Raw genomic sequence first — 27,883 nt, 5'->3', positions numbered from 1 at the left:
CACCCATTTGCACGTGACAGAATACAGTCACATGTGTTTTTTCCTTTAAAAGCTTTTAGAAACGATTTTGCTGTTACCGCTCCTTTCCTATTGCTCAAATTTCGCAGAGCGATTGCATTTCATGGTCCTTATCGTTCAACATACGGTCAAACCTGGATATATCGAACTCACATATAACGAATTATTGTGTATAACGAACAGCAGTAAAATCCCCTTTAAAATTTTAGTATAAAACTTTAATTGAATATATCGAAATACCCATATATCTAACTTTTTTGTGATCCCCTTCAGATTCGATATATCCAACTTCGACAGTATTACTGAGCTGAATTTTGTTTGAAGCAGTCGCGAATGAAGTGCTTTTCCTATCACTTTCTCGTTTTTAACCTACTTATCTCTGCTGTTGCCCTTAAAACAAAATTCAGCATGTGCATCGACCAACCAGCCAGAATCGCCACATTGCAGCAACATCACTTAGCACTACAAGGTTTGCTAAGGAAATAAAAAATTAGAATTTGTCTTTGTCCATCGTGATGTACAGATTGCACCACCCGGTGGTAAACGAAAAGCGATCTCGCAGTCCACGATTTGTCGTACTGCAAGCAACAGAAACGCTTGGCATAGCCACCATGTTTGGGAAACCACATATGGCATGGAGCTCAGACGAAGGCAACTTCACATTTTTCTCTTGACAAACCAGGGAAGTAAGCGTGCGAACATTTCATATTGAATAATCGTGACCATAAGAATGCAATGCTGCAGCAAAATCTGAGCAATACCAAAGCCACAGTAAGTGTAAATCCTTTTTTTAAATGTTGTTAAGGAAAAAAACACGCAGGTCACAGTACATCAAGGTATTTATTACTCAAAACTTGCAAACCCTCTGTCTGTATACCATTTCATGCCCACACATTAGAATGGTTGCATGAATGGGCAGCATGAATGGTTAGTTCACACAGCATGTGTGGCTTGCTCCCTTTGCTTTGCGTTTTCGTCAACATTTTTGTACACTGCATTGCCCCATCAACAGTGCAGTGCATTAATGCACTGCACTGTCATAATGCGATGCATAATGCAATGCATAATGCAATGCATAGTGCAGACATGCGCCATAAGGCAGTGGCATCCTGCCCCACATGCAGTAGTGCACAAAAAGATACATTTTGCATTTAGGATCTCTTTTGAGCTAAACTGCTCAGAAAATTTGCACTGTGTTTTGCCAGACCACTAGGCTCGGACCACAGCCTCTTGAACGTGCACCGCGATGTTATTTGCACCATGTAGCATACCCATCATGCGCACAACTTGCATATTCCACGAATGTATCACAAAGAAACAGTACGCATCAACTAGTATGTCTCCAAAAATATGTGCGTGGTAGTGAGGGAAAGTTTAATAATAACTGTAGAGAATAGCCGAGCAAGAGGCTTGGTATGCTACTCCAAGTTTAATGCATGATAACGGACTAAATAAACAGAATGAAAGGAAAACACACACACACATGCATTTGCACACAAAGTCGCAAATGTAGACAACAGTGAGCATTATGAAATTAACAATGTGAAGCTATATGGCAATGGCAATAAACAAAATATTTCCCATCCAGATCCCCCTGGCAGCAACAGTTACCACTCTGTTTGACATCATCTAAAAAAAAAAAAAAGAAAGGAATGCAACTGATAGCTTAGAAACGTATGTAATGAATTTTTCTCAAAAGAGCCATAGTATCATAACGTTTTTTGTTCACTGCTGTACTTTACATACTGGTGAACGAATATTGGTTTGTGATTTTCGCACATAAGTATTTCCTGTAAAAAGACACAAGATCTTGCACTGTTTGCAGTAAGTTTCAGAAATTTTCTTACCTGTGGAAGCTCATCGCCCTCTCCTCGATGGGATCCTCGGCGCTGTAGTCAGCGTTGAACCTTGGAGCAGAACGTGACAGGGTCCCCTTCCCAAAGTATCCCTGAATACACGAAAAGAAAACCAGGAACAAATGAATGGTGAGTTAGTGGCGTCCAAGAAGAAACGCACAGTGTTACGGATCCGAAGAAGAGAGAACTTGTGCAAGGCCATAGACAAAATGCGAAGGGAAATGGTGGGGACGGGGTACAGTTCTGTCACCATACTTACAGAGTCCTGTATTTTCACTGCCCTCTTTACATATGAGACGCGTGCCTCCAGCTGAACACATATTAGGAGTGCATGCGTCATTGAAGCATCTGTAGCTAAACAGTACAACTGCTGCCACAACAAAAGCAATAATGTTCGAGCCAAAGGCTAGGAACACATCACACTTTAAAAAAATGTTGAAACACATGTTGAAAGCACTACCTCACATGCAGCAAGTTGCCACGATTTTGCTGCATAAACATAAACAGAGCGGCATACTTCCAGGCAATCTGTCCAACAGCGATGCATCACTCGATGAACAAAAAATTTAATTTTTCTTGAAATCGAAGAAAATGTTACATACTGTTCAATGGGTGCAATTTAACGGAATGGTAAAGAGTAACAGTTAATAATGAGTCTTCAAGAGTGGTAGAGCTTACTTACTCTTTCAATACCATTTAAGGCCTTCTTGTAAGCAGAAACTATTATCTTGAGAAAATGAAGCAAAGGCCTTAAGTTTCATGGCTTCAAATCTTTTAGTGATTCTGAAGCTTTAAGAAATGTGGTGAAAATAAATGCTCAATGATATAATCAAATGGTGCCCAGAGGGGACAAACACGAAAGCAGTGCAAGCCTAGTACAGAAATGGCATCGCCAGTGAGAATGTACAGTACCAGCTCTATGATCTATATTATGCAATTTGTTTTAGGTAGTCGGCAACTGATAATTAAAAATGTAAATACTTGCATTACAACCCAAATAGGACTGCAGCTTGGCCAAAATTATTTAATTTTCCTACAGAATAACTCGCTGGCACTACCTTTTCATACAACCCTCTTGACGCTATCTGTGGGAGCGTTAATACCCCTGTCAGACGGGCATCCGCAAACTCCTTTTAACTCCGTCGTCTTTATGTTGAGGGAGATGCATGCGATGTCACACGGTCACCCTTCCACTAAGGGAGTTTAACGGAGCTTTTGGTCAAGGGAGATCGGCGATCTCCCTCAGCGGCTGAAGGGAGTACTCTCGTGCCCAGGCTTGTCGTTGTAAAGCTGAGAATTTAATTACGGTTTACATTAAAAATAATGTCGAGTGTTTTTCAAAACAGTTCTGTTGAAATAAATAAACGTTCAAGTGCAAATCAGCATACTCGCCACGCCGCAAAGGACAACGCCTCCTAAGAAGTCTATTTAGGAGGCGTTGCAAAGGAACACAGAGAAGCACATGGTGGCTAGCGTCGCTGTCAGCACTGCTATGTTTAGCGAGTGCACTTTGATTTTTATCGAGGTGTATGTTTTTCGCATCAAATATAATAAATCGTATTTTTTATGGAAGGAGGGTTAATTATAATAGCTACGAGCGCAATTAGAAGTTACATTTTTGTAATTCTACAAACATCAAGCGCCGCTGATAGCGCCTCTGACGGCTTCTTATGAAAACTTGTTATTGGCCGTGTGACACGGCCACAACTTCCTTGAGGTCGAACTCCCTTAGGAAGTTTCGCGCTCCCTTATCCTAAAGGAGTTTGTGGGTGCCCGTGTGACACGGGTATAACCCTCTCAGTGCAGACCTCTGCTTCAAAGCATGCTTCAGTGGAGAACTGTACGGGCCGAATTTTGCGGCCCATACAGTGCTCATTTGGAGAAACTCAAGTTATATACATGCCTTAAAACTGTCATTGCTTAGGTGGTGTATTCTAAGACATTACAATCAAACTGCCATCCAGTTAGAATAAAACATAACTAAAAACCTTTTCCAAGCATGCACACGCGCAGCTAACATGAAAAGACCGGCAGGAGCAAATACCGAGTTGAAAATTTCTGCCAAGGTATTTTATTTAAAACTCTCCTGCACACCTCACGTTGAAAACCCCAAGAATTATTCACCCCTGTAAAATCAGTGACAGTTTCGCCTGAAGACAAAGCATTAACAACAATAAGGAAGTTTGGTGTTCGAAGAATGCACGGAGGCGGCATGGCGTGATGCAGTACGTGAGAATACTGCCGCTATGCAGCTTGAACATTAGCCTCGTAAATATCTGTTTTGTCACTATGCTATCACATGTAGAATGTTGGCAATGGCGTTACTGGCAGTCGGACTTCGATGGTACGCGAGATGAGACAGACACAGAAAATCTTTTGGCATTTTGCAGCAGCTAGGTTTAGCTTGACGTTAACTGTCCTGTCCGCCCAGGACCAGTGCATGCATCACGCGTGTGGTAAGCACAGAGCTTCTCAACAAGAACCCTAATGTGTGTGTGTGCACAATGCCCACGGCAGCAGCCAAAGCCAGTCTCCTAATAGCGGACGGGAAAGATGCGTGAGCGCGTTTCCAATTGGATAAGCTCAGCGACAATTTACCCTTACAAAAAATTCTACAGAATTTTAATTCAAGTTCAAGCTGCTTTTTCTTCAAAAAATGTTGTGCATAAACTGAAATTTTATTGATTTCTTTACTGAGTTTCATAGATTGCCCAGTGTGTTTCATTTGACAATCTATTTTTTATGTCAATTAAACGCCTGTTGAGCCAGTCAAAAGAATCTTGCAGGCTAGGCCTAACTCTAAAAAAAAGTGACACTCGCCCTATTTAGGGAGAAATAGTGATGTCCCGTATGTTCGACATTGGAGTAATTTTCCTATTGCCGCTAAAACCCTAGAAAAAAAATCTGGGCAGTGTCTTTTTTCTTTTGAGATGCACATTATGAGTCTGCCCTGGATAACAATAGCACTTTTACATACAAACACACCAATCACCACAACACACCACAGAACATATACGCCACAACACATTCGCATACAAACACTGCTCGCGCTACCTACACTCAAGGTCTTTCAACTGACTCAAATAGCCATGGTGTTTCGATCTTCGATGTAGTGCCAGTGGTGGCATCTCTGTTCTACGCAATTAATAAATCTCGACAGCGTGCTTCTATGCTTATACATAGTAATCTAACTCAACCACACACAATCTTGTTAATATCTAACTCAACCGCACACAATCTTGTTAATATAAAACCTCATTAAAATGAATGCTCTTAGATTAGAAACTAGTGAATGAAATGCCTTTTGATTTCACGTTTTGAGAGTGTCCAATAACTGGTCAATTAAATGTATATTGAGTGTGGCTGAATTGATGCTCTCTTAACTATAGTCAATTAAATGTGTATTGGCTGCGAGTCAATTGATTTTACTTAACTATAGTGAATGAGATGTGATAGAGTGCAAGGTAATTGATGCTTTTTCGTGTCGAGTGTAAGTCAATTGACACTTTCTTAATTTTAGTCAATTAAATATCTACCAAGCGTACTCATTAGAAACTATCATTGAATTGATTTTCCATAGTCAAAATGAACTATACACAGCTAATTGAAACTCATTACAGTACATTTTTGTAAGGGTATAGCTCGTTTAGCTTTATGAATGGCAGGAGATGCGACAGCACTTTGTGCATAAGGTGGTGGCAACCGCCACCTTGGTGTTACCCACAACTCCTTTTTGCCATGTCCTTAGAGATTACGTGGTGCGACTCATGCTGAAGCAGCTTTAATCGAAAGTAGAAGATTGGTGCAATTGTAGCCGAATTCCTACCACTGTTACGACAAAGCAATTCTCATGTATAAATTTAAGGTCCACGAAGAACACTGCAAATACTGTTACGGTGGAAGCCATTTATATGTTCTGCTGTGACCTTAAGCAATCGTCAATGAGGTGCAGTTTCAATATAATAATTGTATCAAGAGCGATGAAATAGTGCAATCGCAAAAGTGGCAACCGTATTAAGAGCGTTTTGAAGTATAAGTTTTTCTTTTGTGAGAACAAAGCTTGTTTTTGTAGCAACAAAAAGAATTAGAACACCTTCTACAAACAAAAAATAATAATAAACAAAAAAGAATTACAACTTTTTTTATTGGTTGCTATGGTAATTAAGAGGCAGTTTTTCTAACTTGCCACTTGAGCTTTGCAGAGAATATCTTGGATCTATACAGAGCGCCTGCATGTGTTCGAAGGTCCAACCTAACAGCCTCATCAGTGAACAAGCCGGACCCGCGCATTCAAGCCTGAGCCCGGCCCAGGCCTGAGAGCATCAGGCCCAGCCCCACCAAAAATCACTTAACCTGGCCCGAGCCAGTCCGTGGCCACCCTGCTATGCTGTAGTGCCAAGCAGAGCATGGTCCGCTGAGATTACCAACATGACACAATATCTTATGTAAATCGTTGTGTGTTCATCATCTTAATAGCAGAAAACATTGTGCAGCAGTTGCAGTCACAGCAGCAATGTAATCTTTTGGCCTAAAACAAACCTTGCAAGATTTCTATCCTAACAGTTCAGACTGATTGAATTTTTATCTTTAGTGTCCCTGTATGAACGTTCACATTCGGCACTAAAAATTAAAAAAATAAAATAAAAGCACGCTATTTTTACAAATTGCTTTTTTACTTCTTCTTTGGCCTAGAGCAATTTAGTCTACAGTGGTGCCTATGTAAACATCTCCCCTGCTTCAGTTTTTTTGCAACTGACTATGAAAAGTCTAGTGTGCACCAAACTGCTGTGCTGCAGGCATTTGACAATGAACACTTTGGCACCAACTTCAGTGACAAGGAATCCATCTGAATATAGTCAAAGCGAGACGATAATGAAGCAATCACTAGAGGTAAAAATGAGGCAGAAACTGTTGATCACTACACTTCCATGTCATCTGTACAAACATTTTACTTGTGTGTGTTAGTCACACCATGCTACCAGTAAGGTGAATGAAATCAAAGGAGTTTGGCACACTGAGTAGTGTCTTTTTACCAGTCAAGTGCAGTTATTCTAACCAACTAATTCATCTGCATATGTTTGTTGTATCAAAGACTACGTGCCAATACATGCTTAACTAGCCACCCAAGAAAGTCCTGCATCACAAAGAAAGGAAAGCACTTTAGCAGTTTTTTGAAGACGCTGGCATTTGTGATGAATGCCGACTCCACGATATCCTGCAATTGAGCCTCATACCTGCATCTGAAACTTGCATACCCAAGACGTATGCAGACTTTGTTTCAACAAGAACTTTTTCCGAGAGACTTTTTACTCTAAGCATCATTACATGTTCTTTGTTCTATTAAGTATTCCCTAAATGCAGAATTTATTATTTATTTTGCCCTATATTAACCCTTTAACCCCCACATTAATTCTGGAAAAACATACCAAAATTTCCATATTTCTTTATATAGTCATAATTTTTTTTGTCCTTCTGATTCTGAAAATCTATTACTTGATTGGTCTCTGGTTAGAATTAACGAAAAAATGTTTCTCTCAAAGTAAAAAAAAAAAAAAGGAAAGGCTGCTCATGAGGGCAGCTCTCCCTCAATGCCGACCGTAACTCGTCTTTGGCAGTGGGAACAGCACATCGGGCTGAGTGTGACTCGTCACTGTAGATATTGGTACAACCTCCCATGACGAGTACAACCTGGGATTGGGGATTAAAGGGTTAACCGAGTGTAAAAGTGTAGCCATTACAGGTGACAACTTCTCTACCTACTCATATTAAAGAAAAAGAAAGGATAATAAAGGTTGATCACTCCTGGCATATTGTCTAAGCTTTGCACATTGTCTAGACAATGTGCATCTATGCTGTTCATTGTCACACAGTGGCAAAACGTAATTTTCAGCAGCGTCTAGAGCGTCTGCTCAACAGCAGCAGCTGCTGCTACATGTGCATGCAGATTCTGATGGTTGTGCTGTCTTCATTCATAACCTAATGTTCAGTGTTAAGTGACACTGTTATGACTGACTCTGCCAGCATGCCAGTTATCCAACACAGAATTGGATGCTGCATAAGCAAAGCTCATGATGTACCGCTTAGATGGGCCTCTGAGGCAGGCAAGTAAATACTTATGTAACAAAAACAGCAAATGAAAGTGCCAACTTCCTGCGACGCATGGTAAAATAACAATACAATAGCACTGGCCACAAACTCGTGACCAGTACACGCAGCACTGCCAATCAAGCATGATACAGGCACAGCAAATGAAGTCAGTGACAAACTGCCAGTACAAAACATGGCCTGCTTACTGTATCTAACCACCTCGCTCTTGCACAAGCCTGTATGGTTCAGCTTTTCGGGCTCAATGGTTTCCTGCACTAACATTAACACAGAAGGACTGAACCAATGTGCTTATGTCCTTGATTTGACTTTGCTGTTGCCACACATGCTTCAATCTTCACTGGTGTCCCTTTCTCTTTGATGACTCATGCATGAAATTTTCTGATGTTGGCGACAAGGTACGCTGCTACACATACAGATGGCATTGCCACAAGGCACAGCAAAAGTACTGCCTTCTTTTCTGTACCATCAGGCGCTTATACGATACTACGCATCTTGTTCTTTAAACAATGGTGATGGCTGCTTTGTTGGACATGTTCACTCCAAATCAACGCAATGTCACGTTTGTTCCTTGTTTTGCGTGGTCATTATAGAAATCAGTGACTGCTGCTTGGTTTGTTTTCAAAAGTGCGAGATGCTTTTTGTTTGTTATTGTTCGTTTTTACAGTAACAAAAGTGGATACGTATCTGAAACACAGGGACAATACTGCGTTTTAAAGAAAAAGAAAAGCCGCAAACGGCCAGGGAATACTCTCACAGAAAGAGTACGCTCTCTAAATACTTTAAGTCATAAATACCCAGCAGCGCTATACTCATTACGGCAGGCGTCGATAACGCTCGTCCTGCGTACTAAAATTGTCACCGGCTGCCAGTGAGCCGATGCCGACTCACGTACCATGTGGTATAAGTTTTTCATGTCTTCCTGCGACGTCACTACGACGCCATCGGGCTTGAGCACGCCGCGGTAAATCTGCCATGTGACAATGCTCGACTTCTCAGTTCCCAGGTGAAACACCAATGGAAACGGAGACTTCTTCGTCAAAGGGCTGCGACTCTTCTTCTTGATTTCAAACAGCACCGTCGCAGCCATGAAGCCTTGCTTTAGACTGATCAGCTACCAAGAATATTCTACGATCGGTGGCGATAGCACAGCAAACTAACACCAAACGACGACTTCCAGGAGCAATTCACGTGCGTCTGCTGCTTGATTTGTTGCGAACTGGCGCCATCACGCCATCACTGAGCAGCGCGTTCTGCAGTGGCGCCGCCTACATCGTTCAGTCGGTTCAGTTTCAGCTACTGAGTACAGATCAGTGATTTCAGCAGCAAAATGTTCGCAAAAAATAAACACCAAATTTCGATAAAATATTAACCTCAAATATTAAAATTCATTTCTTCTCTGCCTTTTATTTTTTTCCAGGATTATGACGTCAGCTCTCCACGTCAAGTTCGTCTGCTAGTGCCGGCTAGTGCGCATCCTGCGGACGGTCTTGGTCTCTTCGATTTGGCTGCACCTTCTGCACTAGTTTCGTTGCAATACCGTGCGAGTGCAGTGCATGTTCAGAAAGTTTAAGTGCTGTGCCTGCACTAGCGATGCACGTTTACTAAATTGGCTACACTTTCTGCGCAATAGTTCATGGGGTGCAGCACTTTCGTCCTCGACTTTGATTTTGCAATGCAGCGCGCGCTGCCTGCACCACGGTCTTCAATTTGACTTCGTGCAAGGCAAGTTCAGCGCGAGATCACGGTACTACACTCGCTACTTTTGAAGTGCGGGCATCGTGCAAGCTCTCGGTAGCAGACGACATGGCGCAGCGCAAGTTGAATAGCGGTGCGCGGACGTAACTATCTTCGCCTTTGGTTAGAACAGTTTTTGTACGTAACTGGCAGCTAGAAGAATTGGAGGCACAAGTTCGAAGTTTCACTGGTTGCGAGGGCAGGTTAGTAAAGTCATGTGACGCGTTCACTGGTGTCCAAATACACGCCTCATATAAGGTTTTAGCCTCATAGGGAAGGCGACGCCCTCTGGATTTAAAATGTGTCCATATCCTTTTGTGTCCATATCCCTTTAAGGTGGCGGTCCCACTCTGGTGGCACGAGTGGAGTACCACTCGTGCCACGTTTTCAGTACTTTTGGAGCAACCGTGGCGGCTCTTCTACGTAGGATATGAAGTTGTCGTATACAGTGGCGTAGCCCGAAATTTTGTTCGGGGGGGGGGGGGGGGGGGGGGGGGCTCAGGTTGCAGCGCAGCCTCCCTAGAGGCCGCGCTGCAATTTGTCTAGGGATCAAATACATTAATAATAACTGCATTGCAAATGCCATTGTATATTAGATGCTGCAAACGAATTATTGAACGCTACGCACTGTCAAGTGAAATATTTATTTTCTCATAAAAGAATATATCCGTATGTCCCAAAAATTGTGGCAGAAATAACTGATACCAATGCTGCCGCGTTTTTTTTTTTTTTGTCTATTTAATAAGTAAAGAAAATATCACACGAACTTTAGAACTATATCAGTTCGAAACCAGCAAGGCAGTGCATGCAGCTGATATGAAAAACGTAAAGACCATGAAATGAATAAGTTAAGGACAAATATTTTGATGAATCGTTGTCATTCAAGAACCTTGTTTACATTTTTGCACATATGCAACGGCCAGGAAAAAAAAACCTAAATGACGCTCTCCTTAGTTGCAATGGATTGCGCAGGAGCAGCAGTTACCGGTCGTGTATTGTGAGTAATTGAACCGAAATTCAACTATACTCATTACGGCAGCCGTCGATGACGCGCGTCCTGCGTACTAAAATTGTCACCGGCTGCCAGTGAGCCGATGCCGACTCACGTACCATGTGGTATAAGTTTTTCATGTCTTCCTGCGACGTCACTACGACGCCGTCGGGCTTGAGCACGCCGCGGCAAATCTGCCATGTGACAATGCTCGACTTCTCAGTTCCCAGGTGAAACACCAGTGGAAACGGAGACTTCTTCGTCAAAGGGCTGCGACTCTTCTTCTTGATTTCAAACAGCACCGTCGCAGCCATGTTGCAACAGTGAGTACATATAAAAGCAGGAGTTCTGCAAAATATACATTAGAAATGCGAAGATAGAATGGAATATACAAATGCCAAATACAACTCGCTAAAGGGCAAGAAAGAGTCGCTGGAAACAAAGTTCACTGCTTGTATACACAAAACCTCGCAACAAGATATTTAAATATACGTCTAAGTCTCCAATAAATCTACGTATTTAAGCTAACGTCACTGTATATAATGCGTCAAACAAGACAAATAAAATGTTGCGCAGTCACAGATAGCAAACTTTGCGCGCAACAAGACGGACGATCTAGGCAAGAACAAAACTATGATAGCAGAAATCGTGATACGTACTCGGGCCATGCGGCGGTCGCGACAGCGCCATATGGGTAGAATAATAGAGGAATAATGCAAAAATCAGTACGAAAATGTGTAATTTAACTGCCTGCTCAGCGGCAACAATTATTCTGCACCCAAAATTAAAGGAGAGTATTGTTTCGTTTCAAAAAAGAAATAAAAGCAGGTAGCTAAAAAGGAAATAAAAGGACAAACGAAAGCCACAGATGATGCGACATGTTGAACTACCCAATATCCCAGTGTGTTTTTGGCAAACGCCGCGTGGGCCGGGCTTTCAATGAGCAAGGTCGGTCAAAATTGGTTATTGATGTCCTCGTAATTTTCGTAATCGCATGATAATTTGATCATGACGCTAACTGCTAGAATAAATGGCTAAAGTTTCTGCGGTTTTAAAAGTTAACGAACAGTCATACGTCAGGTTCAGTTTCCCTTGGCGGCCTGTCCGGACCCAGAGATTCTTAGCACCCTCTGCCGCGTAGCAGGTCTAACCGCCGCCTTGGTCAGGTGCTCCACAGCCGCTGGGGACTGAGGGCCATGGGTAAATTGGAGGAATCATTTTGGAGGTAGCGGCCGAATAATGCACCAGGGAGGCCAATTCCTGTTCTGGTGAGCGAGTGACTTTGTTGAAGCTTAGTGGGCCTTCCTAATTTGGTTGCACCTTAACTAGTATAGCCCCACTAGCGCTTGGCGATTTTTTTTTTTTTTTTGCCGGTGTCAGGCGCCACTCCATGCCTGAAAATGTAGTGGACTGGTAGAGAATTCGGACTTACGACCGTCAGCTAGCTTACTAAAAATTAAAAAAAAAATCATACAGAACATTACACGTCTAGGTATACAACACCGTCATGCTCTAACTTCACTGCAGGATGACCCTAAATAAATGGTCACTGAACTATCATATGCGGCACAAACGCCATGAACTGTCTGTTCGTACTCTACATTCGTTATTATAGCGCACCTAATAGTGCCACTGAGAGCCTCGTGGACTTCACGGAAATACTATCAAACTCGCTCTCATTTTGCGGTCAAAACTATTGCGTGCGACCCACGAAAAAAAAAAAAAAATACGCGTTCAAGCCTACAAGCAGATTCGCGCTTATTTATAAGTACTTCCACGCACTAAATGAAACACAAATGCTGCCGTCTTGTAAATACTCGTGCGAGACACGCACAGCCTTAGACATATCATTACATAATACGTCCAAGAGAAATGAAATATGTAGAGTATACCATTACTAAAAGCGATCCGCGCAGCCCGTTTCTAAGGCGCGGTACTCTCCACGTGCGTGTGGCTACAACCATATCCGGCGATTTCTAAAAATCAGCTGAAGTAGACTGCAGAATAACCAGTATCTAACCTGATACAGCGTTATTTTTTTCATAGCTCGCGAAATCCGAAAATAAAGTCTTAGTTTAACGGAAACTCACGCGAACTATCTACAGCGAAGAAAGACCACTGACGCTATCCTTTCTCGAGCGTTCAGCTGTCACGTTTTCCTGAAAGGCAACATCAAATTAACTCGAAATTTATCTTTTACAGAATGTTCTTAAAGCTCGAAGTTGTTCCAAAGTATCATCAGAGAAATGAATAATAATGAATGCAACTTACCAAACGTGCCTCGAAAGAAATGGGCTACTGTCAAACAGAACACGACTTGTCACGGACTCGCGCAGAAGCCCTTTCATCAATTAGCAGGCTCTGCGTGACGGCCCTCTTGTCAGGATCAGGATTAGGTAGTGATCTTCACGATAATTACCGTATCCACGGATGGCGGTGGTTGTTGACTCGACGCGAGCTCCTTTGTTAACGCGTCACAGTCTATATGACACGCTCGGTCGCTGTTGGTGCGCGCGCTGATGAATGGACGGCCTCGTTGGAAACGTCCAAGGTATGCGCTTGTCCAGGTTGAGACGTAACAAGGCTAGACAAGGCTCAGACTGAACGTTTCAAATTCGTTTCACAATGTAATATTATCTTGCAACGTGAACGCATGGTGGACATCTTTTCATCATCATCATCATCTCATCATCATCATCATCATCATCATCATCATCATCAGCCTATAATTTATGTCCACTGCAGGACGAAGGCCTCTCCCTGCGATCTCCAATTACCCCTGTCTTGCGCTAGCGTATTCCAACTTGCGCCTGCAAATTTCCTAACTTCATCATCTTTTACTAAAGCTCAAATAATCAAACACATCAAACGGCTTTGGTTGTTCAGTAGTAGCGTAAACATGCAACATTTCATGGAAATTGAACGTCTGAAGCATTAGGTCAAATTCTGTCAGACACTGTTGCCTGTGTGCAAAAAAAAAAAAAAAATACCTTCTTACATTATCTAAAGGAAAGTTGCAGTTGCAAGGTTAAGTAATTTAATACTGTGTTGCTCTTTTCAATATTCCCGTGTGAATTGTAAAAAGCTTATCTGCAAATCATGGTGAACTTTAAATTACTTTTGCATGCATGTATTGCTTCGCTTGAATACATAATTCCTTTTAATTCGTTTAAAGTAAGATACGTACCCAACCCTTCATTTGGCATTCGTTCTATTTTTACTGAATGGTTCATGCTCTGCACTAAGCCATGTGACTGTCAAAGCAGCTGTGTCACAGTGCAGTTGCCGCGGCTCACATATGTGGCTTAGAATGTGCAGCCGCCTGTGTGTTTTGTCAAACTGTACACGTGTAATAATCGATGCATTTAGCAGTTTATGCGAGTAATTTACACGATTAGTCACACGTCTTGTCGCCATATTACGGCTCGTAATATTGTGCAACGTCCTTCATGTTGTTTGAAATTGCGCGCGGCAAATACTTCGATAATGATGTAATAGGAGGATGCTGTAGTTTATATTTCACCAACGCATCGACATACCACACTTTTACGCCTCCGCGTACAATATGCAAATCAAAAAAAAAAGAAAAAAAAAGAAGAAATGCGAAAAAAAAATAAGGGTGCCATCAGCACTCGGTGTTCCCTCCCAAGTACTGACCGAGCCCAATGCTGCTTAGCGCCGGGGATCGGACGAGAATTGGCGTATTCAGCCGATTAAAAAAAAAAAAAAAAAAAAAAAAAAAAAAAATTGTTGCTGCATGGTATGGTGGATGGCGAGAATCGTTGGTTTACGGAATTCACCTGTATCGAACTACGAGCATTCAGTCTCTGCTGCTACAACGCGCAGTCTTTACGCGTTCGACAAACGCCGTACGTAGCTTCCGTTTGTGTTTCCGCGCTAGAAAAGAAAAAAGTGCGTGTTTGGGCGTCGTGCGCGGAAGAGTGGGCGTACCACGTAAATTGTGTGTGTTTTCCGCGGCTAGCATATATGGCATAGAATGTGCTGTCGCATATGTGCTTTAAATATGTCAAACTTTACACGTGTAATATCGATGCAGTTAGCAGTTTATGCGAGTTGTTTACACGATTATACTCGCGGACAACTTTCTGTGGCAATGAAGGGAAAGCTATGGAGGCAAAGTGCCCACAAGAGAGAGCGCTTCTGAAAAGAGTCCCGCGTTTAAATCCGCGTTAGTTTAGGCTGGAGAAGAGAAAACATAAACACCTTATTAGCAACAGTTAAATAAGACGGAACACACCACTGAGTGTAAAAGTTTGCTTATCTTGCGGCTTTTCCCTTCCGCGTCTGAGCAAACGCACAACCGTCGCACGTCAAAGCTGCGCCGATTCAGCGTCTGTTCCGAGCGATCAAAAGCACCAACGCCTCCTAAATACTTTATAGGAGGCGTTGAAAAGCACTGTCAAACGCTGCCGGACTATTTGGCGTGGTAACACATATGCAGCAGCCACGCGCCCGTAGCTTTCGCTTCATTGCCACAGAAAGTTGTCCGCGAGTATAGTCACACCTCTTGTCACCATATAACGACGCGTAATATCTTGCAACGTCCTTCATGTTGTTTGAAATTGCGCGCGCCAAGCACTTCGATATTGACGTCGGAGGATGCTCTAGTTGATGAGCGAAGTTTATATTTCGCCAACGCGTCGACATACCACACCTTCACGCCTGCGCGCACAATATGTCACTGAAAAAGAAAGAAAGAAATGTAGGGCGTGAAAAAAGTTGCAGTGGCTTAGCTCGGCTATGCCAGGATATACGTAGCGTTAGCAAAGGTTCAGCTGATTATTCTTAGCTTTCCTGGTTGTCTCCTACGCTCAACCGCTAATTGCCAGGCAACTACTTCGGGATCCGATGAGTCAAGCTTCTCCGTTCTTCTGCGCTGTTGAGCAGCATTTGCGCTCTCCTTCTCCATGGCTATACCACACTGGCAAACGCCAGTCAGAAGCGCAGCGGCTCCAGCGCAGTGTCAGACGGCGACTGCACAGCGAGCGCGCGCCGGCGCCAGTGCGTCTACCACGGCTACGACGTCACTCCTCTGGAATGCGCAGACCGGCGGCGGTGAGTCGCGCGCGGCGGCGGCGGAGTGCGCGAGAGGTGCCGGCTCCGGTGGCTCCGGTGCGCAAGCCGTGTGACATCACTGATCCTTGCGGATGCGCAGCACGGCTCTTGATGTGCCGCGCGAAACGGGCTTGGCTAGGCCAGTGTAGCTAACGCTACAAAAATGCGAAAGAATAACGGTGCCATCAGCACTCGGTGTTCCCAGGTGGTCTCCCTCACAAGTACTAATCGAGCCCAATGCTGCTTAGTTTCGGGGATCGGACGAGAACCGGCGTATTCAACATGGCAAAAACGACGTACAGCGCGAAGGACAAGCACTGAAAGAGACGACAAACACTGCGCTGAATTCCAACAATATTTTATTGCCGTTGCCAAATCATGTGTATATATACACGAGGGTACGTGGGCGCGGGTTCGAATCCCATTTCTAAGACAAGTTTTGCATTTTTTAAATAATTTTTCTCTATACGCACCGCTCATTGCCCTCTATTCTCGAGGGGGTTTCGCCGTGTCAGGATGGCCGAGTGGTCTAAGGCGCCAGACTCAAGGGAAACCTTGCCCAGCCATGCGGGTTGAACGAGACTTCTGGTCCACGTATGTGGGCGTGGGTTCGAATCCCACTTCTGACACAAGTTTTGCATTTTTTATATCTCTCTATACACGCCACTCATTGCCCTCTATTCTCAAGGGGGTTTCGCCGTGTCAGGATGGCCGAGTGGTCATTCTGCTTCCGGCCACCGAGCGTGACGGTTCGTGGGATCATGGCCTCTTCAAGGGCAGCGACAGCGGCTACTTTTGGCCGCGGAAACAGGTACAGCAACGACGAAGAAACGGAATACCAGTTTATTTTGCCTCAACTGCCAAAAGGACGAATAGTGAATAACACCGTGTTTCTGCATGGTGATGTACGAGCGAGGCCTTACAAGGTCGAAGATTTTAGGGATGCCCTAACGCCTACGAGCCTGCTGCCGGAAATTGTGTGCCTTGGGGCCTACCAAGTTAATCATGTGTGGGCGGTGACCCTCAGTGACGCAGCTGCAACGAAGCGCCTGCTGGCCTTGAAAGAACTTCAGGTGAAGGGGCGGCGATGTGTGATCGTCGACCCTCAGGATCAGCAGGTGAAGCTCAGACTTCACTGGCTGCTGCACGGTGTGGCCGAGGAAGACGTCCGGACTGCATTGGCGGCCTTCGGCAAGGTAGAAGAGGTGAGTCGAGAGAAGTGGCGCGTCCAAGGTGTCGCAGACAAATGTTCCACCACGAGGACTGTTCTTCTCAAGCTGAAGAGCGGCCTGAAAGTGGAAGATATCCCTCACCAGATACGTGTTGCCGGAGAGTTGGCCTTGGTGGTGGTACCCGGTCGGCCGATGCAGTGCCTCCGCTGCCAAGGCACTGGGCACGTGCGGCGGGAGTGTAAGGTGCCACGCTGCTCCCGGTGCCGACGTTACGGGCACACTGACACCGAATGCGTCAAGACCTACGCTACCGCGACTGGCCCAGCCGCGAGTCAAGAGGCAGCAGAACTCGTCATGGATGTGGTCGAGACCGAAGACGCTGCTAAGGGAGCCGGAGACCTTGGGTACCCAGCGACAGGTGCTGGGTCGGTACCGGAGGGCGTTGACGCCAAGGGAAAGGGAACTACGGAGCAAGTGACTGCGCCGGCAAGGGTCGACGCGGAAGCTGTCCATGCAAAGGAAGGCGCAAATGAAGACGAAGGAGACGAAGACGATGGAGCGATGCAACAGGGTGAGGCCGCTATCGACGGTGACCGGGCTGCTAGTCTCGGAGCCACCTTCAAGCGTCCCCGTGATGAGGCCGAGGACAAGGACAACGCGGCAACCAGCTCCAGTGATGGGCCGCCGGCGAAATCGCCTCTTGGGAGGCGCTCGAGCTTCAAACCAAAGCCGAACGTTCCGTCCGACAGAAAGCCTGGGGACCAAGCCCAGCAGACAAACAACGACGAGAAACCGGGCGGTCCCGGAGACGGCTAGCCGACGGCTGGTCGTGAGGGGTAAGCACCATGCTCCGGGCCTACCTCATTCTCTAGTTCATCATGGCTCCTAATCCGTCACTCAGTATTGCAACTCTAAACGTTAGAGGGCTGGCAGCTAGGCGTAGGCAGAGTCAAGTCCTACGGTTGGCCACTGACCAAGACATAGACGTTCTAGCTGTCCAGGAGACCAAGGTAGACGGGGAGGAGGAGACCGGGAGCATGGTGAGGCGTTTCACGACCAGATATTATGCGGTGGTGAGCCACGCGGTAGGGACGTCAGCGGGATGCGTCCTGTTTATTAAGAAGTTACCCGACCTTGTGGTTGAAAGTGTATTTTCATGTCAGACGGGAAGAATGGTCGTTTGCGACTTTGTTTGTGGTGGAGTCGAATTCAGAGTTATGTGCATATATGCGCCAAATGTTGTAGAAGAGCGTGCTGTATTTTTTTCGAATCTTTTTCAGTACATTAGCCGTGATAAGTGCATGATTTTGTTGGGGGATTTCAACTGTGTTTTGAGGGCTCGGGATCGATCCAATAATGCCGGTATTCGAGATAAAAGCAGTCACATACTTTCCAAGTTGATTAGTGATAGTGAACTAGACGATGTATGTGACTGTCTGGAGGGGGAGCGGGAGGTGATGTATACACGATTTCAAGGCAGTAGTCATGCGCGGTTAGACCGCTTGTACATGTCACAAGACATGATTCCAATGTGTCACAGTTATTCTGTCGCACCTGTGTCGTTCTCAGATCACTGCTTGGTGAAGTGTCACATCGGTATGAAGAAGAAGGAATCATCTTTTAACTGGGAACTATGGAAAATGAATGCCTTACTACTAAAAGACGAGCCATTTGTAGAGGCAATACATGAGGCCGTTATGGAAGTATGCGATGAAAGTACTGAAACCATAGCAGAGAAATGGGAATGGTTCAAACAAAAGGTAAAAATGAAAGCAATAGAAAGGTCGAGCTGCTTAAAGTTTGAGAGGGAAATGAAAGAACGAGACTTACGAAAGATACTTAATCAGCTGATAGCGCTGGAGTGCGAAGAGCCAGGGGCGTATAAGCAAGATATGCGAACCATCAAAGAAAAAATCGAACAGTTGGACAAAGAACGCTATCAAGGTGCGATTGTGCGAGCAAGAGCAAACGCATTAGTAGCGGGAGAGACGCCCACCAAAAGGGCACTAGGACTTGAAAAAGCACATGGTCGACGTAATCATGTCGATAAGATCTCGTGGAATGGCACACTAGTCGAAGATAATAAGAGCATAGGCCGAGCGTTTTTAGAGTATTACCAGTCACTGTTTGCATATCAAGAAGCTAATGTAGATGAGTTCAAAAGGGTCTTTCTCAGTCGCATGCCGCGATTGAGTGACGACACGAAGGACCGATTAGAAAGGACTATAAGAGAACACGAAGTCGTAAAAGCAATAAATGATTTGAACAATGGCAAATCACCTGGACCTGACGGTCTGAGCGCTTGTTTTTATAAAGCCTTCAAGAAAGAACTTTCGCCCCTGCTAACAGGCCTGTTTAACGACGCGTATGTGAACAAAGCTTTGCCGCCTTCTTTTGGTAAAGCGCATACCATCTTGATACCTAAGAGTGACAAAGCGGAGAAACTTAGGCTCGTGACATCTTATAGGCCGATATCTTTAACCAATGTCGACTATAAGATTTTCATGAAGGTTTTGGCAGCCAGACTTCAAAGCGTCATCAAAGAAATCGTCGCAGACCACCAAACGTGTGGGATCAAAGGGAGGTCAATTTTTTCGAATATTCACACGATGCGGTGCGTGCTCGAGTGCTGTGACCTCACTTACGATGGCGTCGCAGTGCTTCAGCTTGACCTAGAGAAAGCTTTTGACTGTGTGTCTCATGATATTTTGTTTGCCATTCTGGATCACGTTAATGTAGGTGCCATCATCACTGAGGGAGTGGCATTGGCGTATCAGAACTGCACAACACGTTTAATTGTGAATAAATCATTGGGGGCCCCCATTAACGTCATGCGTTCTGTGCGTCAAGGCTGCCCCCTCAGTCCTCTTTTGTTTGCAGTTTACATTGAAACGATGTGTTTGGCGATAACTGAGAACGATCAAATACGCGGTTATAGCTTGGCAGCCGCAGAAGTCAAGCTCCTGGCATATGCAGATGATATCGCCGTGTGTTGTACAAACAGAGAAAGCGTAACGGAAACAATACGTGTGGTGAAACAGTTTTGTGATGTAACGGGCAGTAAAGTGAACTGGGGTAAGTCCCTCGGTTTGTGGCACGGAGAGTGGTCCTCGGCCCCGGACAACTTTGCGAATGTGAGCTGGGTGAAAACCCCTACCAAGTATCTCGGTGTTCCCTTGGATAGCTACAAACAGAGCGAGGAATACTGGACGAACCAAATAAAAGAAACAAAAGAAAAAGCAGACAGGTGGAAAGGCATCAACCTGTCCATTTTCGCAAGGGCAACTGTATGTAATTTGTTTTTCATTACGAAGTTGTGGTACGTCATGCAGACGTTGTTTTGTTCAAGGGTAAATGTGCAAAGATTGCACAGAGTGTTCGCCGTTTTTATCTGGGACTCTAACTGGGAAAGATGTAGCCGAACAAATCTGTTCAGGCGGGTGAATGAAGGTGGCCTGGGCTTGGCGCATCTTTTTGTACGACAACTTGTCAATAGATTTTTGTTTTTTCGAGATGTGCGTGATCCTTTTCTGCGTACGGTATTACAGCTCAGATTAAGAGCTGCGCTGCCGGCGCTCATTGTTAGTACCAATAGTATGCCAGGAACGATTCGCGGCTATCTTAAAGAGGTAGTCGACAGTGTGCGCTTTCTTTCTGTGCGTTTTTCTTTCGATTATTTATCTGCCGTGAAAAGAAAGACATTATATAAAGATGTATGCGATATTATTTTTCCAGTGCCATTGTACAGAGCGATATACAGTGGAGGACCAGGACAGGATGTCCTTAAACGGGTGAAAAGAATGGAGGTGCCTACTGGGGCAAAAACATTCTTTTTTAGGCTACACACAGGAACACTGTCAGTGAAGACGTTCATGGAAGAACGCGGCTTCCTTGTACCATGGGGCCCACACTGCTTGATTTGCAAGCAACCTGAAACTGTAGATCATGTGTTTTTGCATTGCTGGGAAGGGGTGTACCTCTGGGACGTCCTAAAACGGACCATCAAGAAGGAGTTTCCGTTGAATCCGCATGGGATCAGGTACTTACCGATTGACAATGAGGACGGGGTTCCATACGACCTAATTATGCTCAATGGCCTCCACTGTTTATGGCGGGCACGAATGGCAGGGTACCATTGCGACCCAGATGCTAGGCCTGCTCGTATTTATTTTCGAGAAAGTATGTCTCGTTTCATTGAAATTAAGAAAATGCAAGATATTGTACCCGATTGGCTGTCGAGGATAGAACCTCTGACAGCTTTAAAAGAATTTTAGTTTGACAACGCCAGTCCATGTTCGGCTGATGGCTTTCATGTTTTTCAGTATGTTCTGTAGGTGTTCTTTTTGTGATGTCTGTTTCTATACCATGTGCATTGTACATTGTCAAAGACCGGCAATAAAAAAAAAAAAAGGATGGCCGAGTGGTCTAAGGCGCCAGACTCAAGGGAAACCTTGCCCAGCCATGCGGGTTGAACGAGACCTCTGGTCCACGTATGTGGGCGTGGGTTCGAATCCTACTTCTGACATAAGTTTTGCATTTTTTATATCCCTCTATACGCTGTAACATTCGCGGTGCTGGTCGCACTCTACGTTGGGGCCTGCAGATAAGATTGCCCCGCTTGCAGCGATATCTTTTTATTTTTGCCACACCCTGATTGGCTACGTAGCGCACAAAAAGCGCGTCGCTGAAAGAATGAACGGGATTGTCTTCCTGGCACTGCGTGGGTCGTCTGTTCCTTGGGCCGGTCGTCCTGCCGCCCTCGGCGTCGAGCCGCCGAATACGTAACAACGCGCCGCTCATTGCCCTCTATTCTCAAGGGGGTTTCGCCGTGTCAGGATGGCCGAGTGGTCTAAGGCGCCAGACTCAAGGGAAACCTTGCCCAGCCATGCGGGTTGAACGAGGCTTCTGGTCCACGTATGTGGGCGTGGGTTCGAATCCCACTTCTGACACAAGTTTTGCATTTTTTTATATCCCTCTATACGCGCCGCTCATTGCCCTCTATTCTCAAGGGGGTTTCGAGTGTCAGGATGGCCGAGTGGTCTAAGGCGCCAGACTCAAGGGAAACCTTGCCCAGCCATGCGGGTTGAACGAGGCTTCTGGTCCACGTATGTGGGCGTGGGTTCGAATCCCACTTCTGACACAAGTTTTGCATTTTTTATATCCCTCTATACGCGCGGCTCACTGACCTCTATTCTCAAGGGGGTTTCGCCGTGTCAGGATGGCCGAGTGGTCTAAGGCGCCAGACTCAAGGGAAACCTTGCCCAGCCATGCGGGTTGAACGAGACTTCTGGTCCACGTATGTGGTCGTGGGTTCGAATCCCACTTCTGACACAAGTTTTGCATTTTTTATATCCCTCTATACGCGCCGCTCATTGCCTTCTATTCTCAAGGGGGGTTTCGAGTGTCAGGATGGCCGAGTGGTCTAAGGCGCCAGACTCAAGGGAAACCTTGCCCAGCCATGCGGGTTGAACGAGGCTTCTGGTCCACGTATGTGGGCGTGGGTTCGAATCCCACTTCTGACAGAAGTTTTGTATTTTTTTATATCCCTCTATACGCGCCGCTCATTGCCTTCTATTCTCAAGGGGGGTTTCGAGTGTCAGGATGGCCGAGTGGTCTAAGGCGCCAGACTCAAGGGAAACCTTGCCCAGCCATGCGGGTTGAACGAGGCTTCTGGTCCACGTACGTGGGCGTGGGTTCGAATCCCACTTCTGACACAAGTTTTGCATTTTTTATATCCCTCTATACGCGCCGCTCATTGCCCTCTATTCTCAAGGGGGTTTCGCCGTGTCAGGATGGCCGAGTGGTCTAAGGCGCCAGACTCAAGGGAAACCTTGCCCAGCCATGCGGGTTGAACGAGACTTCTGGTCCACGGATGTGGTCGTGGGTTCGAATCCCACTTCTGACACAAGTTTTGCATTTTTTATATCCCTCTATACGCGCCGCTCATTGCCTTCTATTCTCAAGGGGGGTTTCGAGTGTCAGGATGGCCGGGATTCCACTTCCGGCCGCGAAAGCCTACGGACGTGTGTATCATGTGCTCCCAAGGAGCGGTGGTTGCGGCTACTAACAGCCGCGGTAACAGGATGGACGGAACGGATGCCGAAGGATACGAAGTTATTTTGCCTACACTGCCTTCAGGTCGTAGTGTTTTCAACACTTTATTTTTGCATGCTGATGTTCGTGCGAGGCCCTACCGAGTCGAACATTTCCGGGATACGTTGGCACGTCTGGAATTGCTCCCCGACGTGATAGCGTTGGGGGCTTATCAGATGAGCCACGTGTGGGCGGTGACCTTCAAGAGCACAGAGGGCATGAAGAAAGCTTTGGCTTGTGGCGAAATGAAAGTGAAGGGCCAACGATGTTTGGTTATCGACCCGACGAACCAGGACGTACGCCTCAAGCTTCATTGGCTTCTGTTTAACGTGGCGGACGAAGATGTGCGTGTAGCTCTTGCCCCGTACGGGAAAGTGACCGACGTCTCTAAGGAAAAGTGGAGGGTTCAAGGAATTCAGGACAAGGGATCGACGACGCGCCTCGTGCGCCTCAAGCTCCATAATGGAATTAAGGTAGACGACCTTCCACACCAGCTGCGCGTCGCCGGTGACATGGCCCTCCTTGTCGCGCCGGGAAGAGCGCCACTATGCCTGCGGTGTCATAGCAAGGGCCATATCCGACGTGAGTGCCGAGTTCCTCGCTGCACGCACTGCCGGCGTTTTGGACACGAAGAAAGTGAGTGCGTGAAGACGTATGCAAGTGTCGCAGGGCCAGTTGGAGGAGATGACACCGCAGAACTCGTCATGGACGAGGCCGACGCTGAGGAAGCCGCAAGCGAAGCCACGCCGAAGGTCGAGGCGCATGATGCGGCAACGTTAGCCCCTCCCGACAAGCTGCAGGATACAAGCACCAACGACGAAAGCCCAAAAGTGACCGACACAGTAGGTGAAGCCACGGGCGCCGTCAAAGTGCACGACGTCCCAGCGCAGTCACCGTCATGCGAAGAGCCGGCCGTCATGGACGTAAGCGAGGCAGCAAGCGGCGCCACTGTCAGCAAGCGCGGCCACGATGCGACGTTGGACGAGAACGAAGCCCTGATTGCAGGGAACTCCGACGGACCGCCGCCAAAGGCGGCCATCACCCGGCGGTCACTGATCAGACCGCGGCCGAATATACCACCGGACCGTAAGGCGGCAGGCACGCCGCCGACGTAGCCGCGAGCGCGTGTGCCTCGCGGTATCTCTTCTAGTTATCTACAAGACCAAGCCAACCCCAAGGGACGATGGAGAACAACGATAAGGACATGAACTGCGCCTTCCGAAGGCTGCCCAGGCAGCTACGGAACGTTCGTGCAAGAGGCCAAGGCAGCACCGACCCCAGATGCATGAGGTGGGTGCCATGCGGTCCGTTTGTTCTTCACAAACTACAATGATGGCCCAAAACACTGCATTCCGTCTTGCTACCCTAAATGTTCGCGGTCTTTGTGCCAGAAAGCGGCAATACCAGCTTAGCCGGCTTTTCTCGGAAACAGATATTGATATAGCGGCGGTGCAGGAAACTAAGATAGAAAGTGAAGAACAGACGGATCGCATGGTGCTACAGTTCCGCAATAGATACAATGTTTGCGTATCACATGCTGTTGGAACTTCCGCGGGGTGCGCTATTTTCATTAGAAATAATTTGGGAGTCGTAGAAGAGAATGTTTTTTCTTGTCAAAGTGGGAGACTGCTTTTTGTGGATTTTTCCTTTTCGGGCGTAGGTTGGCGGGTGATATGTGTGTACGCCCCCAACATAGAAAGTGAGCGGTTGTCCTTTTTTGAAAGTGTAGGCCAGCATTTACAGTGTGACAGGAAAGTCGTGTTGCTCGGAGATTTCAATTGTGTATGTTTTGCTGCTGATCGAGTGAAACAGCTTCCAGTGCGCGACAAAAGTGCTTTACATTTAAATACACTCGTGCAAGATGCTAACCTAGAAGACGTTGGTCATGTATTGTCCAGTGCTGGTGTGCCCGCGTTCACACATTTTCAAGGGCATAGTCATGCTAGGCTAGACAGAGCATATGTTGCACTGGATTTTGTTCCCATGTGTGGCAGTTATAGTGTGAAACACGTGTCGTTCAGCGATCACAGCCTTGTAACGTTCACCATAGGCACTAAACAAAGTAAGTCGCGATTTAACTGGAAGACGTGGAAGTTTAACGATGGGCTGCTGCTGAACGAATCGTTTTGTGAAGGCGTGAAAGAAAAGTTACACAGATTGATGGAGGCCGAAGAAGGTAACATGCTAGAATTATGGGAGATTTTTAAACAAGAAGTTAAGATCAGCGCTATAGAAGAAGCCACTACGGAAATTTTCAACAAAAGGAAAAGAGAAAAAGAAATACAACGCGAGCTTGATTTCTTGTACACCGTAGAAAGCGACAGACCTGGGAGCCGAACAAAAGAAATAAAAGAATTGAAGAGCCAGCTTGAGCTTATCGATGAAAATAAGTTCAAAGGAGCAGTTATAAGAGCACGAGCGGAAAGGGTCTGGCTAGGCGAGACGCCGACAAAACGAGCTTTATCGGACGAAAAGACGTACGCGAGGCGGAATGAAATCAGAATGATTCGATACGAGAACGAAATCACGGGCCAACCTGAAAAAATCGAACAGGCGTTTCTTGATCATTATGGTGAATTATTCGGGAGTGCTAAGGACGTCACAGAAGGATACAAAACGGACTTCCTGTCAAACATGCCGCAATTAGAAGACGATATTCGGGAGCGTATGGAATGGCCTCTGAGCATCGCCGAAATCGAAGGAGCCATAGACGATTTAGTTGTTGGCAAGTCCCCGGGACCTGATGGACTCGGAGCGGCTTTTTATAAGACCTTCAAAAGTGACGCCAGTCAGGTCCTGTTACGATTGTTTAAGGAGGTCTACACCCGAAAGCTGGTTCCTCCATCTTTTCGGACTTCGCACGTGGTGCTGATTTCAAAAACAGACGACCCAGATAAATTGTTAGCTGTCGACGCTTATCGCCCCATATCACTGATGAACGTAGACTACAAGATATTTACGAGAGTGCTCGGAAAGCGATTACAAGGAGTGGTGACCCGCATCGTAGGGCCGCACCAAACATGCGGCATTAAAGGACGGTCAATCTATACTAACATTCACATCGCCAGAAGCATTTTAGAATACTGCGACGACCTTGGTGAACACGGAGCAATGTTACAGTTGGACTTGCAGAAGGCTTTCGACCGTGTGGCCCATAAAATTCTTTTCTGCATTCTAGAACATGTAAATGTAGGTGAATTAATTTTGGACGGGGTAAAGATGTGCTATCAAGACTGTACCGCCAGTCTCATAATAAACAAGAAGGTTACCAAAAGCTTTAGGGTGCGATCATCCGTGCGCCAGGGGTGTGGTTTGTCCCCTCTTTTATTTGCAATATACATAGAGCCGCTTTGTAGGAAGATCAACAATGACAATAGAATATTGGGTTTCAGAGTACAGTCTGCAGAAGTGAAAATGCTCGCATATGCGGACGACATCGCGTTGTTTTGTCGGGATAAAGAAAGTATTGAAATCGCGATCGCGGAAGTGTTATCATACTGCAGAACTACAGGCAGTGCTATCAACTTTGATAAATGCCTAGGGTTATGGATCGGCAACTGGGTAGACCCTCCGAGTACGTTTGTGAATATCCAGTGGACCGTCACGCCGGCAAAGTATCTCGGGGTGCCGCTTGAGCACTACCGTGACGCAGTGGATTACTGGAATGCTGAAACACAAAGAGTTCGTGAGTGCACACTTAAATGGGGGGGCCGCAATTTCTCAATGTTTGCCCGCGCGACGGTCTGCAACCTCTTTGCCGTTGCCAAAATTTTTTACGTGCTTCAAGCATTGTGCATGTCAAGGGCCAACATACAACGATTACACAGAGTACTCGCAGTGTTTGTATGGGGTTCAAGCTGGGAGCGCACCAGTCGCACCAATCTGTTTCGCTCCGTTAAAAGTGGAGGAATAGGTCTTGCACATTTGTTCATAAGGCAGATTGTGTCGAGGTTTGTTTACTTACGTGACCAAAAGGACCCGTTTTTGTTAACTATGTTTCAAGTAAGGCTGAGCGAAGCTATACCCGAATTCATCGTTTCGTCCCGCCGGTGCAGTCAAGGTAGATTGCGCGGTTTTCTAAAGGAAGTCGTCTGGGCTTTCCAGCTTTTGAAGGTTCGCTTTTCGATGGAATACCTAAGTCGGGTCCCACGAAAGCGCTTATATAAAGACCTGATAGAGGCAATGTTGCCGGTACCATTGTACCGCTCGATGTTCTGCATTGGACCGGAAAAGAACGTGCTAAAAAGAGTAAAACGAATGCCAGTACGCCCATCGGCGAAGTCCTTCTTTTTTCAGCTCCACACCAATACTTTACCTGTCAAACCATGGCTTGAGGAGAAAGGACTTTTTGTGCCTTGGAGCGTCAATTGTTTAATATGCCGGAAGCCCGAAACAGTCGAACACATCTTTCTCGACTGTTGGGATGCGGTATTCCATTGGGATGTTTTACAGAGAACCTTAAAGAAGGACTTACCGATTACGCCATACGGGATTCGTTTTTTGCCTACTCAAAATGAAGACACTGTACCATATGACATGTTCATGCTGTTGTCTTTGCATAGTCTATGGAAATGTAGAATGGCCGTGAGACATGCCGAACCAAACCTCCGGTCTGTTAGAGAGTACTTCATCGAAAGCATTTGCTATATCAAGGAATTGTACAGTTTGCAAAAAGAGCAACCAACATGGCTCAGTGTGATGACTGAGCTTGCGAACCTCAAGCGTTTTTAGCCCCCGTGTCAGCCAACCAGTGGCAGACACTTTATCGTGACCCTCATGTATTGTTATTATCTTGTGTTGTACGTTGCCAAGTCGGTAATAAAGAAAAAAAAAAA

The 27,883-nt window shown here is 45.9% G+C and overlaps 3 protein-coding genes, 1 long non-coding RNA gene and 7 other non-coding genes across 12 annotated transcripts in view; 10 read left to right on the top strand and 1 right to left on the bottom strand.

Annotated features, from left to right (window-relative positions):
• The window catches only part of LOC119450675 (tRNA-splicing endonuclease subunit Sen2), a 30,069-nt gene extending 20,862 nt beyond the window's left edge, over positions 1–9,207 (bottom strand). For both annotated transcript variants that reach the window (XM_037714186.2, XM_037714187.2), the window contains exons 1-2: positions 8,875–9,207; positions 1,866–1,966 (exon numbers count right to left, since the gene is read on the bottom strand). In XM_037714186.2, the coding sequence (XP_037570114.1) occupies positions 1,866–1,966; positions 8,875–9,069 (296 nt within the window). In that variant the 5' untranslated portion in view covers positions 9,070–9,207. The remainder of the gene's footprint in view (positions 1–1,865; positions 1,967–8,874) is intronic.
• A 7,086-nt stretch (positions 9,208–16,293) lies between these two features.
• Trnal-caa (transfer RNA leucine (anticodon CAA)) lies at positions 16,294–16,412 on the top strand. The gene is made up of 2 exons: positions 16,294–16,331; positions 16,367–16,412. It is a non-coding gene; the product is annotated as a tRNA-Leu (tRNA).
• A 5,373-nt stretch (positions 16,413–21,785) lies between these two features.
• On the top strand, positions 21,786–21,904 carry Trnal-caa (transfer RNA leucine (anticodon CAA)). Its single transcript has 2 exons — positions 21,786–21,823; positions 21,859–21,904. It is a non-coding gene; the product is annotated as a tRNA-Leu (tRNA).
• On the top strand, positions 21,797–22,238 carry LOC125944795 (uncharacterized). Its single transcript, XR_007466505.1, has 3 exons — positions 21,797–21,869; positions 21,982–22,060; positions 22,155–22,238. It is a non-coding gene; the product is annotated as an uncharacterized LOC125944795 (long non-coding RNA).
• Trnal-caa (transfer RNA leucine (anticodon CAA)) lies at positions 21,977–22,095 on the top strand. Its single transcript has 2 exons — positions 21,977–22,014; positions 22,050–22,095. It is a non-coding gene; the product is annotated as a tRNA-Leu (tRNA).
• On the top strand, positions 22,168–22,286 carry Trnal-caa (transfer RNA leucine (anticodon CAA)). The gene is made up of 2 exons: positions 22,168–22,205; positions 22,241–22,286. It is a non-coding gene; the product is annotated as a tRNA-Leu (tRNA).
• Positions 22,287–22,358: 72 nt separating this feature from the next.
• On the top strand, positions 22,359–22,477 carry Trnal-caa (transfer RNA leucine (anticodon CAA)). The gene is made up of 2 exons: positions 22,359–22,396; positions 22,432–22,477. It is a non-coding gene; the product is annotated as a tRNA-Leu (tRNA).
• Positions 22,478–22,550: 73 nt separating this feature from the next.
• Trnal-caa (transfer RNA leucine (anticodon CAA)) lies at positions 22,551–22,669 on the top strand. Its single transcript has 2 exons — positions 22,551–22,588; positions 22,624–22,669. It is a non-coding gene; the product is annotated as a tRNA-Leu (tRNA).
• A 72-nt stretch (positions 22,670–22,741) lies between these two features.
• Positions 22,742–22,860, top strand: Trnal-caa (transfer RNA leucine (anticodon CAA)). The gene is made up of 2 exons: positions 22,742–22,779; positions 22,815–22,860. It is a non-coding gene; the product is annotated as a tRNA-Leu (tRNA).
• A 127-nt stretch (positions 22,861–22,987) lies between these two features.
• LOC119448943 (uncharacterized) lies at positions 22,988–24,163 on the top strand. The gene has a single exon (XM_037712148.2). It carries the CDS (start codon positions 22,988–22,990, stop codon positions 24,161–24,163), a length of 1,176 nt encoding a protein of 391 aa, XP_037568076.1.
• Positions 24,164–26,304: 2,141 nt separating this feature from the next.
• Positions 26,305–27,814, top strand: LOC119448312 (uncharacterized). The gene has a single exon (XM_037711685.2). The coding sequence runs from the start codon at positions 26,463–26,465 to the stop codon at positions 27,777–27,779; it is 1,317 nt and encodes a 438-aa protein (XP_037567613.1). The 5' UTR covers positions 26,305–26,462; the 3' UTR covers positions 27,780–27,814.
• Positions 27,815–27,883: the final 69 nt, after the last annotated feature.

This window comes from Dermacentor silvarum, chromosome 4 (genome assembly GCF_013339745.2).
Source record: "Dermacentor silvarum isolate Dsil-2018 chromosome 4, BIME_Dsil_1.4, whole genome shotgun sequence".
In the NCBI taxonomy this organism is placed as follows: domain Eukaryota; kingdom Metazoa; phylum Arthropoda; class Arachnida; order Ixodida; family Ixodidae; genus Dermacentor; species Dermacentor silvarum.
Note: the sequence above shows the minus strand (reverse complement) of the source record. Positions and strands in the feature narration are given on the sequence as shown.